Raw genomic sequence first — 19,105 nt, 5'->3', positions numbered from 1 at the left:
CGTTGGAAAGCTGTTTAAGTCGGTGTTTGTGTTTGATTTCAGCCCGAGGTAGATGAGCGAAGCAATTCTAATGCAGAGGCACAACATGTCTATTACTGCGGTGCCAGACTGTCCTGTCTGTTTTTCTTTGGAAAGTATCAAATCTCTGTTTTCACTTTGTAGCATCCCCTGCAGGTACTCACCTGGATGTGGAGCAGGTTTGCAGCCTGAGCACAGCCAGAACTAGGGGTGTGGATGAGATGCAGGTGCCCTGTGCTGGGTGAGGCCTCTGCAGGCCCTGTGTGAGCTCCCACAGTGTTCCTGCTGGCACTAAACCACCTCCCGCTGCAGGGCACAGTGCCAGGGTGGAACGGGCACCTCGGGGTCACCGTCCCGGGGTGCTGCAGTCGGGAATGTGCCGGGATGCCCGGCTGCTCTGAGGGCAGAGCTGCATGGGTGCCAGCCCACCTTCTCCTGGGTGTGCAGCATAGGAGTGGCCCAGAAGGGGGATTGGGCACTGAGAGGGCTGGGGGACAGCTGCGGGAGTGGGGACAAGCTGGTTTGCCTGGCAGGAGCCACGAGCAAAGGGAGTGCACAAGGTGACTGCCTGGGGCTGGGGGTGGCACTGGGGCTGGGGCTGGGGGTGGCACTGGGGCTGTCACTGGGGCTGGGGGTGGCAATGGGGCTGTCACTGGGGCTGGGGGTGGCAATGGGGCTGGGGGTGGGGGTGGGGGTGGCACTGGGGCTGTCACTGGGGCTGGGGCTGGGGGTGGGGGTGGCACTGGGGCTGGGGCTGTCACTGGGGCTGTCACTGGGGCTGGGGGTGGCACTGGGGCTGGGGCTGGGGCTGAGCACTCCTGGGTGCAGGAAATGAGGGAATCACAAAACTGGAGAACCTGGGTAGGTGCTTCTTCTGATTTTTGTGGGAAAAGGATTCTGAGCTATGGCCACACGCACCACGCTCCTTTCCTCCCCACCCTGTAGACAGAGCAGCATGGAGAGGCAGTTTGTGTGCTGGCCGCTTGTTATTCAAGAAGTAATTACTCATTGCTTGGGTTAGAAACCAGGATGGGCTCATGTCTGTGAGAACAGCGGCTGCCAAACCTTCCGCTGGGAACGCAAAATGCACTTAAATAGTCCTTTTGCCCTGACTTTGAAGTCTGTTCTTCTATTCAGGGCTGTCTCAGGAAGGCTTCAAACAGCTGAGCAGCACAGCAAGTGTAATAAAGTTTTCTTTGGGGTCTGTTAAGGAGGTTTTCCTGGTTCCTAATGATGGGAAGGCCTGCCAGGCGCTGCCTCAGACTGTTTCCTGGCTGCACTCCAAGTACTCATCCACTGGATTTGTGTTTACTGATGCATTTTCTGGGGCATCAAGGCAGCGTCTACTTGGAGGGAGCTTTTTTTTGCAGTCAGAGGAAGCGTTTTTGCAGTCTCAGGGAGGACACAGACCCTCATGATTCATTTTCATGGCTTTTAGCATCCTGGGGATCAATTATGCTGACCCTGAGCCACCAACTGAGTCAGGATTGTTGGCTCCACGTCCTGGATTAGTCCTGGGTCCAGATATGTGCCTGATTCCCTGTTCCTCTGCCAGCCCATGGCTCGCTCTGTTACCAGCACACATGAGCTGGTTGCAAATGCCTGGTGACAGGAAAAACCTCTCCTGGCTGCTCAGGGATGGGGTCTGTGGTGGTGTCCCAGGCTGCTCTTCCCAGCCAGGTTTTCAAACAAGTTTGGTCCTTGGGAGAGCTTTGGTTCTGTTCTGCTCTTGGAGGACCTGGCTGACTATCTCCCCAGAAAGGTGCCTGTGAGGGCTGCAGAGACCATGTGCTCCCTGATGGGTGCTGGGCATCCCAGCATCCTGTCTTGCCTTCTCCTGGAAGTCTGTGCAGTTGTCCCTGGTTGAGGTTGCAGGAGAAACAGGAGATGTTTTCCTCTTGTGCACACCTGCACCACAAGCCCAGCTCTGGGTGCAGCTTTCAGGGTGCCACAGTAGATAAAGGATCTTCTCCATCCCTTGATGTCAAAGAAAAGATAAAACACTAAAAGGATTGAGGGGAAAGGATTGGAGTAATGGTGATTAAGTAATGGATCAGGATTTGTCACTGGAAGATGCTGACAGCGGTGTGGAGAGCCTGGTGTGACTGCAGCAGGATTTCTGCAGATGGAGAGGCAGCTTGTGTGGGGCAGCTTCTGCTGCCTGGTGCCCATCCAGCCCTGCAGCCCCAGCGCTGGGTGACCCCCAGATCTCTCCTGAGCCTGTTTCTGCTCCTTCACTGAGCGCACCTTCCCATTCCCCTTCTCCCTGGGGCCTGCTGGTTCACATTTTGTGCTGCTGGCTCGTGTTGTGCCTCCCTGAACTCTTCTCACTGATTTTTAGCTCTCTGCCCAAGTGGGCAGTGGCTCCCTGTCATCTGGCAGGAGGGAAGCTGAGTTGTGAGTGAGTGGATCCCCCATAAAATCCGACCCTGGAGCAGCTGTGAGGAGGAAACAGAAAACCCTCTGCAAAGGAGTGCACTGCAGGCCAGGCTTTAACCATCTCCTTTTATCTTTTCAGAGCCAGGTGGCCATGGTGACCTGCTGGTAGGGGAAACCCACTGGGACAGCTCGCCTGGGAAACACCCCAAAGATGAGGCTCAACCAGAGATTGGAGCCCCTACAGCCAGTTTGGATGCTAAAGGGGAAACTGAGCCAAACAACTTGTCCCTGATGCAGCCCCTGGCCGGGCTGGGCTGCAGGGCTGAGCCTGCTCACGCTGCTGAGGAGCCAGACCCCCTGCCCCATGCAGGCACAGCCACCTGGGAGCTGGCCATGCCAGGAGGGGACACTGGCACGGGGCTGGCAGAGCTGAGGGCTGATGCTCTGGGCCAGGAGCAGCTCGGGAAAGGGAAAACACCTTCTCTGGGGAGGAGCACAGATGGAGCCGCAGAAGAGACCCAGCTAGACCCTGAGCAGCATGGCAAGAGTGTGAACCCCTTTGTGGCAGCGGCCTGCCAGCTGCAGAGCTCTGCCCCAGCAGCCCCACAACGCCTTCCCCATCCCAGGCTGGGAGGGGACCCGGCTCTGGAGGCCCCAGGGCAGGTCCCCAAACTTGGGACTGATGGTACCGAGGCTAGAGAGAGTGTGGAGGCCAAGCCAGCTTCACCCAGGAGGGGCAGCAGGATCCCAGCCAGCAAGCTGACACCGAAGAGGCACAGAGAGTCCCCCAAGAAAGCAGCTGAGGATGCAGAGAGGGGTCCCACGGAGCCGCCCCCACCCCGGGGTCCCACGGGCTGGGACAGCCCCGGCCTCAACTCTCTCAGTGGCAGCTCAGCGCTGCAGAATTCACCGGTTCTCCCCAAGGGCTCTTACCAGTTTGACCCCAATGACTTCGACTCCATGGATCCATTCAAGCCCACCAAGACACTGGCCAGCACCGACGCTGACTCTTGCTCCACTGCAGATAACAGCCTCAATGAAATCCTCGAGTCTCAGACACTGGAGATGCAGGACGATGCCCTGAAAGGCAGAGACTCCCCCAGGAAGCCCAAGTCACGCCTGATAACGTGAGTGCCAGTGTGTCAGAGCTGGGGCTGCAGCCCCCTGTGCTCCCCCTGGGCAGGCAGAGCTGCTGCTGGTGGAGGAGGTGATGGTGGCAGTGCTGGAGGTGGTGATGGTGGTGGTGCTCCTGCCCTGGTGCCTCCTGAGCAGGCCCTAGATCCTGCTGTACACCTCAGGTTCTGCTGGTGGCTCAGTTTTATCCACCTGTTCCCTCTGCCTGTGAGTACCCCTGGTGGGAGCAGAGGGGCAGGTTCTGGAGCAGTGCAGTGTCCTGAGTCCCAAGGGAAGGCTGCATTGGGACCTGCTTGCAGGATCACCTCTTTGGAAGCCCCTTGGGGGTCCAGTTGGTGGGTCAGGGTGTAGATGTGGTGTCAGAGGAAACCCGCAGGGGAGGCTGGAGCTGATGTATTTGATGGACTTGTGCAAGGATGTGCAGGAGCTGGTGGATGCAGGTGTGGCTGGTCAAATGTAGTTGAGACATTTTGTGAGCTGTCGCCGAGTTTCTGTTTTATGTCAGAGAAAGAGAACAGGTTGGACAGGTAGTCTCTCACTCTGCTGTCGGATTCTCCAGTGAGAAAATTAGATAGTGGGTTTTAACAGTGAAAGAGAAAATGTTGCAGACAAAAGTCAGGCTGTGTTGGATGTTTGTGTCCAGGAAATACTTTACAGAAAGTAGATAAAAAATTTGTAAGAGCTGGTGTTGCCTTGTGTGGCTGTGGGTGAGCAGAGGCAGTGGGGAGGGGAAGCAGCAGGGAATTCTGTGCTCGCTCTCTGTCATCTTGGAGCAGCAGAATATAGCCCTGGCAGTGAGGTCTGTGTTTGGATCTCACCCCGCTGCTGTGGACAGCAGAGGCAGGATCAGAGTGTCCCGTGTGTGTGTGTGTGTGCCTTCCCAGAGAGTGAACTGGGCAGCTCACCGTGCCCCTCCAGAGCAGAGTTAACACCCAGGTCTTTTCACACGCTCTTCTTCAGGTCTTTTCACACACTCTTCTTCTCTCCATCTGTCTGTCTCTCTCCCTGTCCGTGCTTTGGTGCATCAGGACTACTGAGCAAGTGAAATTTCTCTGTTTTCTGTTGTAAGTACTCTCTCCTGTATTCCTTTTCTTTTCCTTTGCTGTTTTTGTCCTCTCTCTGGGTGTGTGCTGCCCCACTCGTCTCCATGGCATGCTGGCTCCTTCTGCCCTTTGACTTGTGCTCTCTGGTTTGTGTCCTGCAGCCCTTGGCGGGGTCCCCAGGGTGGCCTGGCCTGGTGAGTGACTGGGAGTGAGGGAGGAGAGGAGAGCTGGGCTGAGCTGGGCTGAGCTGGGCTGAGCTGCACTGGAGCACACGCCTGTGCTTGTCCTTGCAGCATGAGCCTTGCAGCATCTTCTGACGGTGGACACGTGCTGAAAACCTTCAGCTCATGGAGGTTTTTGCAGCAGGTTTTGTGCAATCCAGAGCTGTTATCTTGGTGCTGGGGGGGAGCTCAGACCAACTGCCAGGTGATGGGATAACCCTGGCGCAGGAGAGGGTGCAGAAAAGAGGAGGGTGAAGAAATGACAAGTTTGACTTCTTCAGCGTGACCCAGGTGTGCATGGCAGCGTGCAGAGAAACCCCCGTGTGCCGCCCACGTCGCTCGCTGTGCTCTGCTGCGCGTGTGTGCGGTGGGCTGGGGGGGCTGGACAGCAGCACAGGGTGGGGGCAGCTCCATGGGCCTGGGAACAGCTCGCTGCAGTCCTGCTGGAGCCTTTGCCTGTGTCCCCACTGGGGAGGGCCGTGGCAGGAGCTGGAATCCCTCCCCAGGTCCCTACAGTGGCTGTCACACGAGCTGTTCCAGCTCAGCAAGCGTCTCCTGGGGGTCAGATGTGGCCACGAGCTGGGAGATCTCCGAGTGTGAGAGGGTGAGCTGCAGGAGGAGAGCTCATGCTGTCCCACCCACATTCCCAGTGGGGCCATGCCCGTGCTGCCGTGGGCTGGGCTGATACCCGGCAGCCCTGCACCGATGGCCTCTGGATGGGTCTTCAGGAGCGTGGGCTGGAGTTCCAGGGACAGCCTCCTCACTGGAGGGCAAGGAGACCACCTGCAAGAGCTACTTGGGCTAAGCTTCCCACCCGAGGGGCCCTTCTCCTTGGGACAGCGTTTGTGCCAGGCGGATGTTTGTTCGAGGCACAGCTCCCTGCCCTGGCCGTGCCTCACCTGGGAGATGAGGATGCTGTGAGGAAGTCCCAGATAAGATTCCAGCTGCAGGGCAGGGCAGGAGACAGCCTGGACATGGTTCTTCCTGCAGAAAATGGATGTGCACTAAAGCCTCGGGTGCTGTTGCGCCGGACACGCCGCGAGGGAGATCCTTCTGTGCCAGTGCCGTGGCAGTGCCTCTCTGGCCATCGGCCTCTTGAGTCCTTGCTCTGCTCCTTACCTTCCTCAGGAATAAACACCTCACAGACAAACCCAACTTCTGTCTAGTCGTGTCTTTTGTTTGCCTCTTCCTTCTGTTCCCCCCAGAACTCGCTCTGCCCCGGCGTTCAGTGGTGAGTGGGGTGCTGGCACGCGGTGGGTGCTGTGCTGGGGCTGCCTCCCCCTGCTTGGGCTGTCTGGCACGCACCCCACGTCCCCCTCACTGCCCTGAACCCCCCTCAGCTGCTGCTCCTCTCTCCTGCAGGAGTGGCTGCAAGGTGAAGCAGCACGAGGCGCAGCCCCTGGCCCTGGACATCAGCGCTCAGGTATGTGGGGTCTTGTCCTGGAGCTGCGGGCTGGCCAGGGGTGATGCTGGGGAGAGCTGGGCTGGCAGAGCTTCAGGCTGGCTGGGAGGTTTTAAGCCTTCCATGCTTTCCAGCAGCTCACCTGGTGGCCTGATCCCCGCAGATCTTGCTGAACTGCGTGCTTTGACCCTGCAGGATGAAGGAGTGTTGATCTCAGAAATCCCAGCTATTACAAACCGGGATGGACATGCCACTGATGAGGAGAAGTTGGCCTCCACCACCTCCACGCAGAAACCAGCAGGGCTGGAGAAGAAGGCCGAGGCAGAAGATGACCTGGAGTACTTTGAGTGCTCCAACGTCCCCGTGTCTGCAGGAAAGCACAGACCAGAGGCAGGTGAGGAACATCCCTCTTGCCTTCAGCTCTGGGAATGCCCCGTGGCTGCACCCAGGGAGCCTCTGCAGCCTCTGGCAAGGACTTGGTGCTGCAGCCTCATCAGGGTTTATTTATACTGACAGGGCTAAAGGCTGCTGCAGGTTCTGATGGAACCTCCCATTGCTTTCCTGCACTGTTTCCAGTATGGAAAACAATGGTCAGGCTGTGTTTATTTAGGCTGTGGGTACAGAGCACTCTCCCCACAATGCTGCAGTGGGATTTGGATCAGGCAAGAGGTTCCCTCCCTGCCAGTGCCCCCCTGACAGCAGTGCTCACTGCTGAGTGGAGCAATTGTCCACCATTCAGAGCATCCTCCCCTGCTCCTGGGCTGCAGGGTCCCTGCTTTAGAGCCTGTGCCTGCAGCAGAGCTGCCAGGACTTGTCACAGGGCTATGGCTCATGGAGATCTCAATAATGCCTCCACAGACCACAGTTATTGCTCCTGGTGGAATTCTGCTGTCTGTTTCCCACGTAATTAGCCTCTCTGACCAAGCCATTACAAAATAATTAAAAGCCAGGCAACATGACATTTAATCAATAGCCAAGTCCTAGGTGCAAGCAGGAGAAATCACCCCGGGGGTTTGCAGCCTCCCCTCTGCAGGAAACCATTAATCATTTCTCCCGATGGCTGTGCTGGGTCGCCAGCTCCATGGAGAATGGTCCTTTGTCCTCGGGGGAGGAAAATCTGACAGTCAGGGGAGAGGCTGGAGGGTTTATTTATTGCTGCTGGTCTCTGAGGGCCGGGCAGGTGCAGGGGCTGGGTGTCCCCCAGCCTGGGGTGTCCCTCCTGAGAGGCAGGGTGTCCCCAGATCAGCACATCCCTCCTGAGAGGCAGGGTGTCCCTCAGCTCGGGGTGTCCCTCCTGAGAGGCAGGGTGTCCCCAGATCAGCGTGTCCCACACCTTGCAGATGGGGCAGATGTTGTTTACCATGTGGCAGGTCCTTTGGAGGCTGAGGGACCTGGCTGGTGTGGGTTGGTGCTGGTGCTCTGGGGTGGTCTGAGCAGCTGGTCTGTTCCAGCACCCTGCTGAAGTGCAGAACGTCCTGTGCCTCTTCCTCCCCCTCAGCCTCAGTGGTCTCAGGAACGGGTGGCAGCCCTGGGGACATGGGCACAGGCTGGATTGCCACCAGAGGGGAGTGTTGGTTTGCACTGCAGGAGTGCTGGAAGGCTGGCAGGGTGCACACTGTGGCACCTGGGGACAGGGTTTGATGGTGACCTTGGCAGTGCTGGGGACTCAATGGTCTTGGAGGGCTTTTCCAGCCAGAATGATTCCAGCAAGAGCTGGGGGCAAAGATGCCTTTGGGAGGGGAAGCTCAGGGGATGGGGAGACTCAGAGGTACCCTCCTGTGTCTCAGGAAATCTGTGTGTGCCCAGAGTGCTGTTTCCAAATCAATTAAAGGTTGTGTTTCATTGTCTTTAGGTTTTGAAAAGGAGATCTGCAAGCAGATGGAAAAGGGAGGGCCTGGCATCTTCCCTGTGAGTGCCTCTCGCTTTTTTCTTTCTGAAATGAGTTTCTTTGGGAGGTAAAATTCTTGACAAGCCCACGCAGGGACTTGATAAAAATAGCCGAGATTTCCCAGCAGGCCTGGAGGAGCCTGGCAGAGCTGATCCTGCTGGGTGGGCGCTGTGCTGGGGGAGGCAGGGGGGTGCTGGGCACAGGGCAGGAGCTCTGCAGAGCCAGGGCTGCGCTGGGAGGGCAGAGGACAGGGAAGGGGACAGCTGCCAGCATGGGTTGTGTCTCATGAGGGTGTCCAGGGCTGGCTCTGGTGGCCCCTTGGTGCTGGTGCCTTCTCCAAGGGACCCTCAGCCCTCAGGAAGGCAACTGGCAGCAGAGGTGGGGGAAGAGTACAGAAGCCCTGCTCTGCAGCCACGCTGACCCTGGCAGCCAGCAGCACTGTGCTGGGCACCCCTGACAAGCCCCGAGGAGCCCCAGAACCCCTCTGCTGCAGGGGCACCCTGTGCCAAGCTGGCAGCCCCTGGCTGAAGCGGCTTGGCTTGACGAGCAGAGGACAGTGAGATTAGCACCATCAGCAAAACCGACCTCTCTGAGGCAGATTTAACTGCTGAGCCCCACAAGGACATGGGGCAAAGAGAGGCTCTGGTCCTGTGGGCAGGCTGCTGTCACCCCGAGGTACCTGCAGGTACCTGCTCAGGTGTACCCCTGCTGCTGGGAGATGCTGCGGGAGGCTGCTAAAAGCACACCCCTCGTGGTGGGGTGCCTGGCCCCAAACCTGCTCCCACCAGCAGCCACGGCCACAGCAGAGCTGTAGAGCTGTGAAGGGCTCAGGGAGCTTGAGCTGAGCAGCTGAAATGCTGGGGGGAGGAGAGGGGTGGGGAGAAGTGCTCCAGTGCTCTTGTTTCAAACCGTGAGGAGCAGGCTGCCTCCTGCCTCCCAGCACTTCTCTATTTATGGCAGCCCGTTCTCAGGGAGATGCTGCATGGCTGTCACTCGTCTGGCTGGTGAAAGGAGGGGCAGGCAGTGCCCCCAGTTTGTCCCTGTGGCACAGGTGGGGCACAGGAGCTGGGCTTTGGGAAAGGAAGGCAGTGAACAATGGGGGAACAACAAGCCAGTCCTGGTAGAGGCACCCAAAATGGCAACAGCAGGGTACCAGGATCTCTGTGTGAGCATCTCTTGTTCCAGAGCTCTCCTGGAGCACCAGTGATGAGTAGGGCTGTCCCTTGGAGCCCTGCTCTGCAGAGGGGTGAAGTCTGCTTCCCCCACAGCTTCCTTGGACATTTGGGTGAACATTTGGCCCCGGAAATGTCCCTGCAGCTGCCAGCAGCACGTCAGCTGCAGTGCTGTCCTTACCAGACTGGGAGGGGCTGGAGACAACCCAGACCCTTGCAGATCCCCCCCCAGCCCGGCCTGTGGCTCACAGCCAGCAGAGACCCTCCAAGCCGGGGATATTTTTAAACCAGCCATGGGATAAGGGAAGTTGGATGTGAGCACGTCTGTGTGTGCAGAAAGGGAAATGCAGTAGGTGAGCAGGTGCTGATAAAATGGGAGGTGGGTGAAAAGAACCCCCCAACATCCCAGCTGGGTAATTCCCCCAGGACAATCCCGGGCTGTGCTCCATGGACAAGTGCCCCAGCATGAGCAGGAGCGAGAGTCCCCTGGCTGGCATCTGCCTCAGCGAGTCTGAGAAGGCAGCTGTGCTCACACTCATCAGAGAGGAGGTAACAGCCCTGTCCCCTGTCCCCTGGGCTGCCCCTCGGAGGTGACAGCCCTGTCCCTGTCCCCTGGGCTGCCCCTCGGAGGTGACAGCCCTGTCCCTGTCCCCTGGGCTGCCCCTCGGAGGTGACAGCCCTGTCCCTGTCCCCTGGGCTGCCCCTCTCTGGACCTCACCACAGGGCAGCAGGGGCAGCTCTGCTCTGCGTGGGAGGGGGGATCTGATCCTCTGCGTGGGACAGAGAGGGGAAGCCCCTCAGAGCACATCTCAAGGGTCCTGTGTCTGATTGTCCCCAGATAATCACCAAGGAGATCGAGGCCAACGAGTGGAAGAAGAAATACGAGGAGAGCCGGCAGGAAGTGCTGGAGATGAGGTACAAGCTGTCCCCTTGCAGGGCTCTGCTCGGGCAGGAGGCTGAGTGGGACGTGAGGGGTGACCCAGGCCAGCCTCACCAGGCTGGGGTGTCTTGGCAGAGACTTCTCCTGGTGCTGGTGCTGTGTCAGTGTTCTCTTAGTGTCAGCTGCGTCCTGCTCGTTCCTTTGCTGCAGAAATGAAATCCTGTGAGCTGTGCCAGCCCAGTGGCACAAGCAGGTTTTGGTCTGAAGCAGTGCTGATGGGTGGTGCAGCCCCAACATCTGGGCCCTGTGACTGCTCCTGTGTGGCTGCAGTGGTGACAGGACATGGGCCAGCAGGGCTCCTGTGGGGCAGACTGCTGCCAGCACAGCTGGAGGTGCCCGTTCCCAAAATCACTGGCCTCTCACCTCTTTGTTTTTTCTCTTCCTTCCAGGAAAATCGTGGCTGAGTATGAAAAGACCATTGCCCAGATGATAGGTAAGGTGCTGTCACCTGCCAGGTGTGCAGGCAGGGAGCTGGCTGTCACAACTGTTCCCACTCAGTCTCTGTGTTCTTGTTTGTTCTTCATCCCAGAGGATGAGCAGAGGACAAACATGACATCTCAGAAGAACCTGCAGCAGCTCACAATGGAAAAGGACCAGGCTCTGGCAGACCTGAACTCGGTGGAGAGGTCCCTGTCAGATCTGTTCAGGAGATATGAAAACCTGAAGGGTGTCCTGGAAGGATTTAAGAAGGTCCTTACTTTGGTTTTCCCTTTCTCCCTGCAGCTCTGGTCCCTGGACACAGGGTTCCTGGGCAGTCACACCCCACGTTTCTGTGCTGCTGAGCTCAATAAGGAGCTCCAGCATAAAGCAGACATTGGGTTTTTTTGAAACCTTTTTTCTTACACTCAGAACAGTATCTATCATCCTGTCAGAGCAATGTCTTTGTGCCCAGTCCCAGTGCAGATGGATGTACTTTCTTTTCCAGAATGAAGAAGCTCTGAAGAAATGTGCTCAAGATTATCTAACCCGTGTCAAGCAGGAAGAGCAGCGGTATCAGGCCCTGAAAATCCACGCAGAAGAAAAATTGGACAAGTAAGGTTATGCATGAGATTGCTGGGTGCTTCAAGGCCTTGTAGGGAAGCAGCTTCATTTGCTTTCCAGAGGCTGGAAGGCAGGAGCTGAATGATGTGAAAAGCTGCATTTTACAACCTCGGGCTCAAGCGTCTCTAAGCAAGGCAGAGCAAATCCCAGAATGCATTCTCTGATCTCTGCTTATTTATTTTTTAATGGAGAATCTGAGGTTCGCAGTCTATTTATGGTCACTTACCCAGCTCCAATCTTTCAGAGTGCTCATGTTTGTGGTGCACGAAGGGGCTGTGCAGCCCTGGGGCTCAGCTGATGAGCAGGAGCTCACCAGCACGTGTAGCCCCGAGTGAAGTGGGTGATGAGTGGGTTTAGCTTGGCCCTGAAAGAGCAGAGTTTGGTGCAGGGGCTCGAGGAACTAAATTAACCCAGTCTCACCCAGTTTCCATAGGGGCAACTGTGGTATCCAGGCGAGCAGAGCTGCATGTGCTGTGGTGCTGCTGCCTGTCCCTGAGCTGGCCACTGGCCCCTCTGTCCCCAGAGCCAACGAGGAGATCGCCCAGGTGCGCACCAAGGCCAAGGCGGAGAGCGCAGCGCTGCACGCGGGGCTGCGCAAGGAGCAGATGAAGGTGGAGTCCCTGGAGAGAACCCTGCAGCAGAAGGTAACAACCTGCCCCAGCCTCTCTGCAGCCCTGCCAGCAGTTCCTGTTGCTGCCCTGAGCATCCTGTTGGTGCTGGAGGTGTCCTCCAGATTTTTGGGCCAGAAGGTGTTTTGTGGGTTTGGGTTTTGGGATGGTTTTTTTTTTTTTTTTTTGTGTTTTGTGGGGTTGGCTTGGATTTTTGGGGCAGAACGGGCATTGCTGGCTTACGTGTGCCTGTTTGCAGAGCTGTGGGCTGGGGCTGGCTTGCTGCAGGTATCTGCAGCCCCGAGGTCTGGCTGGGGTGAGGAGGGGTGAGCACGGGGCTCCACGCAGTGCCTGGATGCACAGAGGAGCTGTTGCAGGGAGCTGGCTGCCCTTTCCCACGCATGCTTGATGGCAGATGGGCCCTGATGTTATTCCCCACCTGTGCCACCACAGGGCTCCCCAAGATCTGCTTTTCTTCCAGAACCAGGAGATTGAGGAGCTGACCAAGATCTGTGACGAGCTGATAGCGAAACTGGGAAAGTCAGACTGAGCCTCAGCACCCCTCGCCCAGCACTCTGCACTTGGCTGCTTTTCTCGTGCCGTTATCACCTTGCCTTACCCTGGAGTCCCTGCAGAAAAGCTCCCGTGTCCAGCTGCCCCTTTGCTGCTGGACCTGTGGCTCCTGAGCAGAGCTGCTCCCCTCACTGTCCCTGTCTGCTTCCCACAGCTCCGGGGCTGGGATCCCTGTGTCAGCCTGGGAATCCTGTGGGAATCCTGTGGTCAGCCTGGCCCGTGTGTCCCTCCCAGGGCCTGCAGCCCTGTCCCTCTGACCAGTGCCACCTCTTGGGTGGGAGGTGGCACACCTGGCTCTGTCCCCGTGGTTGGGCTGGGTCTAGTTGTGTCCCCACTGCACTCTGTCACTGGTTGTCCTCACGTGCTCAGCAGAACGGGTCCAGCCACGGACGTGGGTGATGGCAGGGCTGGACCTGCTGGCTTTGTGCTGGGGAAGGGTGCCTGGCACAGGGATGGCTGATCTCTGGTTCCTGGTGAAGCACAGCACAGCCTCTCCCTGTCCCTGGCTGTGCCATCTCTGCATTCGTGCACTTTATGAGCATTTATGGGCACTTGGGCTCTCTGCTCACTCTTTCCAGTCAGGCACGACACAGGGCACGATGTGTTCCCCCAGAGCACTGAACAGTCACTTAACCTGCAGTAACTTCAGTCCTCTCAAGGCAGAGTCTGGGTGAGGGGAGGCAGGATGATTCTGCACCCAGAGGTATTTGAGAAGCAGGGGAGATGTTGGTTCTGGAGAGCTGGGACTGCCATCCATCCTCCCCGTGGCCACCCTGCCTGTGGCCCTGGTGCTGCACACATGCAAACCCAGGGCTGGCTCTGTTGACTCCCTGTGCTACGGTGAGATCTGGGCTCCATTTCAGAGGCTGCAGGAGGAAGGAAGCGAATCCTGAGCTGCCTTGTGGGTACTGCAGTAGCTGCAGTGGTGGAGGATTCTCTGCCTTGAATGGATAGGTGTGAAATAAGGGAAATATTTGCAGTTTGGACTGTTTCCTGCCCAGCCTGTTGAACACTTTCACAAACCTTTTTGCTGCTACCTTTTTGTAACAGAATTGAGCTCTTTTCCTTCTATTTTCTAATTCCCTGTGTTGAGCATGCAGAGCAAACACCTGTTTAAGCCAGAGCCATAGACTTGATTATATTTTATTAGTTATATAATATGTGGAGAGTTTATTCTACACTTAAGCCAAGGTGTCAGCAGCCTGCCCCAGCGCACAGCTTCCCAGCCTGTTCTCCACGCCCCCAGTTATCCCAGTGACAGACTGGTCACAGAAGCCAGTGGCTGACACCACTCAAAGCAGTGCACCTGTTGCTTGTGCTGGATATTCACCCTTTGCACAGTTGACAGAAAAGAAAAACCCTTTTCCCCCTTTCTTTTTAACTCCCTTGACCTCCCCACATGTCCCCTCCTGGGCTGGTGAAAAAGTTTCAATCATATGATCGACGAGGACTATTTCTGTTCCCCTTTGGGAGTCTGTGCAGGTAAAGCAAACCCCTGAGAGCCCGAGATTTCTGGGGCAGTTGGCTTTTTCTCTGAGGAAGCAGTGCAGCATTGCATAAGCTCTCAGGGCTGGTGCTGGGCTGCTTCAGGGCTGGTTTGTGGCTGGGCACTGTGGCTCCCAGGTGGGCACTGTGGCAGCCCTCAGCCTTCTTTGCTCAGGCTGTGGTGCTCATGGGCTGTCCTGGCTGAGGTCAGTCTCTCCTTGCGGCGTGGCTCTGGCCCTTGGAGCTAGTGGATAATTGCAGAGCTTTAGATTTCACCCCTTGCCACTTCCCCAGAGCCCTGACCTGCACACAGCAGTCACTTTCCCCCGTGGGTGGCTGCAGAGCACGGCTGCACCGTGATGAGCCCCGGGACACAGTCCTCCATCCCTGTCCCTGTGCTCCTGTGCCCGTCTGTGTGTACCCAGCCTGGGCAAAGAGGATTCCTACGGAATGATTTATTAACTGTAATATGGTTATAGTTCCCACTCTATAAATACATGCATAGTGGGTATAGTTATATAAAATAGAAGGCGTGTTTGCCAGCAGGCAGGACGGTTGCATCTCGAGGTGATGGTGGTGGTGTCACCGTGACTGGCACAGGGAATAGCAGGTCCCTGTAGGTGGTGTCACAGCTGGGTGTGTTTGTCATCTGTTCCTCACAATAGACTTTAAATGCCCTTTTGGCAGCAGCAGGCCCTGCCCCTGCTGCTGTGTTGCTGTCTGCAGTGTGTGTTTGCCAGCAGATCTGTCTGTAACCAAGTGCCAACCAGTAACCCCCAACTACTGATCCCTTCTCCCGTCCCTCCAGTGTGGCCTCCCCCAGGCAGGAGCTTCCTCTGCATTGGCTCCTACCTCTGCTTCCAGCCATGTGTGTAACTGCCATCACCATCGGTTTTATATGTATGATAATTTCCCTTTTATATGTCAGGTAAATATTTGTAAGAGTTATACTCACACAAATGAGATTATTATAATGATTACTAATATATTTTTTCCATGTTTCATTGCCTGAGTAAAAACTGTGTTTATCACTCTGGAAAGCTTTCTTGGTGTTTGTGAGCTTGGTGAAGAGTTTTGGGAGGAGTTGGCTTTGCTTTGCAGAATGGGCTGTGTTCTGCCTGTCTTTATTAATGTGGTTTACATGGCAGTTGGTTTCAAATAAGTACAGTTATTATGTGTTCCTGAAATCTGCATTTCTGAGCTTTGAAAGTCAGAGCTGGGATGACTTTCCTGGCCCCGTGACTCCCAGCACACGGTGATGGTACTGAGCCATGGCAGGGAGCTCAGCCACAGGAAGAGCTGAGGCAGCAGCGGGATGGTCGGCAGGAGAGTCCTTGGCCTAATCCCTGCACTGACCCTGACAACCTCTGAGGCCTTGGGTAAATCTTCTGGGGGGGTGCAGGAATGGTTCCACTGGGCTCCCAGCCCTGCAGGGGTTTTCTGTTGTTCTCTTGCACTTCTCTTTTGGTGGGTTGGAAAATCTGAAGTGGTTTTCCCCAATTTGGCTGCTACTCATGATGAGAAAGGGGCTTTTCTCTGGATGGAGCAGGTGGGCTTGATCAAGACCTTTGAAAGCCACCACGAGGTTCTGTGTGCAGAGATGGTTTCCAGAGCAGGAGATGGAGCAGAGCCCGGCCCATCCACAGCACCAGTGTGGTGCTCTGCCCCAGTGCCACTGCCCAGCCCATGTCCTTGGGGAGCTGTGTCCTGTCCCCCAGCTAAGATGGCATTATCCCAGCCCCAGCACTCTCCCAAGCAGATTAGCTGTAAGACCTTAAGACAAAACAGCAGCTACAGACCCCACACTGCACACTGCTGAGGATGCCTGCCCTGAAGACCCTGCTGGCCCTGGCCATCGTCACATCCCTGGCTGGAGAGAGTAAGTGTCCCCTGGCTCCAGGCAGCACAAGGTTGGGTAAATCACTGTAGCTGCTCTTGTGCTTGCTGCTGCCCCGTCCCTGTCACCTGCCTCGGGCCCCTGCCCCACGCTGCTCCCACCCTGCAGGAAAATGATGTTTTGGGGAGGAGGGTGGCTTTCTCCTCTGCGTAGCACCAAGAGAAGTGCCCTGTCCCTTGCCTCTCTGCCACTGGCACAAAGCCCAGGCGTGCTGTGCCCAGCAGGGAGCACAGAGTCTCTGGTCTCTGGCTCTGATGGAGGCTCCTGAGCCAAAACCCTGCAGCTTCTCTTGGCTAGAGCTGTTTCCCTGCTAACCCCTGGTTCCTCCAAGGCATAATCACAAAAAGCCATTGTAAAATGTAGGGGGGTGGCTGCACTGCTCAGAGCAATGCCATGGAGTCAGGGCAGCTCTGGACACTTTCAGGATCTTTGGACCACGGCAAGAAGAACAGACTGTATTTTTAGCTCAGGGCAGATGAAAGGCTGTCCCGTGCTGTGGGGAACAGCAAAGGAGACACGGCACAGCCCAGCAGCAGAAGCCAGGTCATTGTGGGTTCATGGAAGGCGCTTACTGGCATCTGACCCCATGAAATCCCAATTTTCCCCATTCATGGGTTTTCTCTCCCTGGAAGCTCTGGGCCGAGCAGGTCCCGCTGCCACGAGAGGGCTCTGCTCTGTCGGCAAAGCAGAGACGAGTTTCACCTCCAGCACCAGCGCTGGTTTATCCAGCCCCATCAAAACCGAGGATTCGTCATTTCAGGCAGGAGCAGGATCTTCAGGTTTGGGTTTTTCTGGGGTGTGTGTATGCTTTGAGGGGGTCACACAGCTCTTGCACCACTACCAGCTCTGACGCACAGGAGAGAGGGGCTGGCTGCTGTCCAACCTGTCTGTGGACCTCCTTTAGGGACGATCCGGAGATGGCTCGTCCCTCCCGACTCACATCTGCCTGGCACTTTACTGCCTGTCACCCTGCTTGTCCCCAGGCCACACCCTCGCAGAATGTGGGAGCTGCTCCCACAGGTTGCATGGATTCTCCCTTCTCCCTCACAAAATATTTATTAAAATGAAATCTGGCACAAGAAAACAAAGATCTATGATGGTTTTAAAATATTACACCTACCTATTTTTACTGTAAAAGGAATTCCAGGACTCTCAGGGAGTCTTTGCAGGGCAAGGACTCGGCAGAGCTCACCTGCCAAGTTTAGGTCTCATCATTTTGAGTCGCACTTGGAAGAGTTTTGCATTAATTTTGTGGACAGGTGAGGCCCCATCCTGCATCCTGCTTCACGCCATGGCAGGGCTCACGGCTCGACTCTGTCTGGTGCCAGTCCTCACCTGTGACCTCCCCTGTCCCTGCACCGGGGGCCAGTGCATCGCTGTCACTCCTTCTCCTCATCTTCACCCAGGCAAGGCTCTGAAATGCCACAAATGTGTCGCATCCAACGAGAACGACTGCAGCCAGCAGGGATCGCACAGCTGCCCGCAGTTCGCCGACGCCTGCTCCACGATCTCCGCGCCCAGTGAGTCCCTTGGCTGGAGGGTCTGGGGGCTGCAGGGGGGTCTGGGGGCTGCTGGGGGTCCTGGGGGCTGCAGGGGAAAGGGGGGTAGGACCGTGAGGTTTTGGAGGGGACCAGAGGGGCTGGGAGCCTGAGGCAGAGCAGGCGGTGGCTTCTTGCGGGCGGGAGCGAAATCCTTCGTGTTCTGTATCCCGTGCCGGTGAAATCCGCGTTCCCGGGAGGGTCTGACCCGTGTCGCCTTGCCTTTCCTTGCAGACAGCATCATTAAGTCCTGCTCCTACAAGTCCTTCTGTGACCAGGCGCGCCGCGGCGGCTCCGGCGGGGCCACCGTGCGCTGCTGCTTCAGCGATGAGTGCAACGGGCCGGCGCGGGGCTCCCGGAACGGGGCGGCCCCGGTGCCGCCGCTGCCCGGTCTGCTGACCGCCGCTCTGGCCGGGACGCTGCTGCTGGGCCGGCCCTGAGCGGCTGCTCGCTGCTCTGGCCGAGGGATGCTCCGTGGGACGGGTCCCACCGCCGCCAGTCTAATAAACGCTGCCGCTGAGAACCGCGTTCGCAGCCTCTCCTTGACAGGGAAACCAAACCCGCCGCCGAATCGAACCGGTTCGGCTTCTGCTGCCGTCCCGGAGGGCTTTGCCAGGCAGAGCCTGGGATCCCAGCGCACATTCCCTCCCCGCTGCTCCAACAGAGATGCTTTTGGGCTGCTTTCTGCAGCCTGAGGCTCGCTGTGCAGAGAGGTTTCGGTGGCTGCTAACACATGGGGGAGATGTGAGGCTGCTCTGGTGGCTGCAGGTGGTCCCACAACTCAAAGCTCTGCTAGAAGCACTCCCAGGAGTGGCCCGTGAGGCTTGCTTTCGTGAGGGAGAACGGTAAAAGTGAGCGAACGGTGAGGAGAACAGAAAGGGGAATGATGAAGGGAGTGAGGGATGGCTGGGACCATGAGAATTTGACTGTAGTGCAGGAGGAGCAGCAAACAGCAGCTTACTGCTGGAGTCTGCCCCAGTCAGGACACGAGGAAAAGGGGAAGAGGTACTGAAACTGAGAAAAGCAAGTTTGAACAGAAGAAAATAAGTAATTCAGCATGTGCGGATCCAGCCGTGGAACTCACAGCTGGAGGATGCTGCTGGAGCAGAAACCTCGGTGAGTGCTGGAGGGTGAGAGGGTCAGAAGTCCTGCAGAACATGGAGATAATCTTGTGAAGGTCAACGTGTGCCTAGAGAGGGGCGCTGGGCAGCTGCCGCTGGAGCGGAGCACATGGATAGCAGATTATTCCGTGCCTGCTGTGCATCCCGCTATCCTGCCCTCCCCGGGGCACACAAAGGGTGTTCTCCTGCGCGGGGCTCTGGCTGCTGCTGGAATCTCCAAAGGTCCCGGGGCAGAGACGTGACCTGCCCCAGACTTCCCTCATGCCCCCTCATCTGCTGGTGGGGTGTCCCAGTGAGTGCCAGGGTCTGCCTGCACCCCCACACAGGTTACAGCCGAAAAACGCATTGGAAAATCTGGGAGAGCTGCCAGGCTCCCGGAATGAAGGGAGAGCAGCGCTGTGAGTCGCTGCCGTGTGACCGTGCCCGGAATCCAGCTCTGCCCCGCGCTCCGGCGGGTCACAAGGGCTGCGAGAGGTATGAAAATACTCCGTGGAACAGTTTAGTCTTTGCAAAGGGAGGGATGGGGAGAGAGGGAGGCAGGGCTGGAGACCGCCAGGATGCCGGGAGCGGGCAGGCAGCAGTGGGAAGGAGCGGACCAGCGTGGGACGGACAGGGGCTGCGGGTGTCTGTGAGCAAGGTCCCCGC

The 19,105-nt window shown here is 57.2% G+C and overlaps 1 protein-coding gene across 6 annotated transcripts in view; it reads left to right on the top strand.

Moving 5' to 3' along the window:
* Window positions 1-17,862, top strand: part of TACC1 (transforming acidic coiled-coil containing protein 1) — a 30,098-nt gene extending 12,236 nt beyond the window's left edge. For 2 of the 6 annotated variants that reach the window (XM_072917612.1, XM_030290157.4), the window contains 12 exons: window positions 2,537-3,524; window positions 4,560-4,595; window positions 6,158-6,218; window positions 6,393-6,591; window positions 8,050-8,105; window positions 9,684-9,806; window positions 10,096-10,172; window positions 10,587-10,630; window positions 10,727-10,887; window positions 11,123-11,229; window positions 11,762-11,882; window positions 12,328-14,944. In XM_072917612.1, the coding sequence (XP_072773713.1) occupies window positions 2,689-3,524; window positions 4,560-4,595; window positions 6,158-6,218; window positions 6,393-6,591; window positions 8,050-8,105; window positions 9,684-9,806; window positions 10,096-10,172; window positions 10,587-10,630; window positions 10,727-10,887; window positions 11,123-11,229; window positions 11,762-11,882; window positions 12,328-12,396 (1,890 nt within the window). In that variant the 5' untranslated portion in view covers window positions 2,537-2,688 and the 3' untranslated portion in view covers window positions 12,397-14,944. Of the gene's footprint in view, window positions 1-2,536; window positions 3,525-4,559; window positions 4,596-6,157; window positions 6,219-6,392; window positions 6,592-8,049; window positions 8,106-9,683; window positions 9,807-10,095; window positions 10,173-10,586; window positions 10,631-10,726; window positions 10,888-11,122; window positions 11,230-11,761; window positions 11,883-12,327; window positions 14,945-17,207; window positions 17,322-17,573 lie in introns of those variants that run through there. The other 4 variants (XM_030290156.4, XM_030290158.4, XR_012051727.1 and 1 more) reach the window with 3 other exon arrangements.
* The last annotated feature ends 1,243 nt before the right edge of the window (window positions 17,863-19,105 follow it).

This window comes from Taeniopygia guttata, chromosome 22 (assembly GCF_048771995.1).
Source record: "Taeniopygia guttata chromosome 22, bTaeGut7.mat, whole genome shotgun sequence".
Classification (NCBI taxonomy): Eukaryota; Metazoa; Chordata; class Aves; order Passeriformes; family Estrildidae; genus Taeniopygia; species Taeniopygia guttata.
Note: the sequence above shows the minus strand (reverse complement) of the source record. Positions and strands in the feature narration are given on the sequence as shown.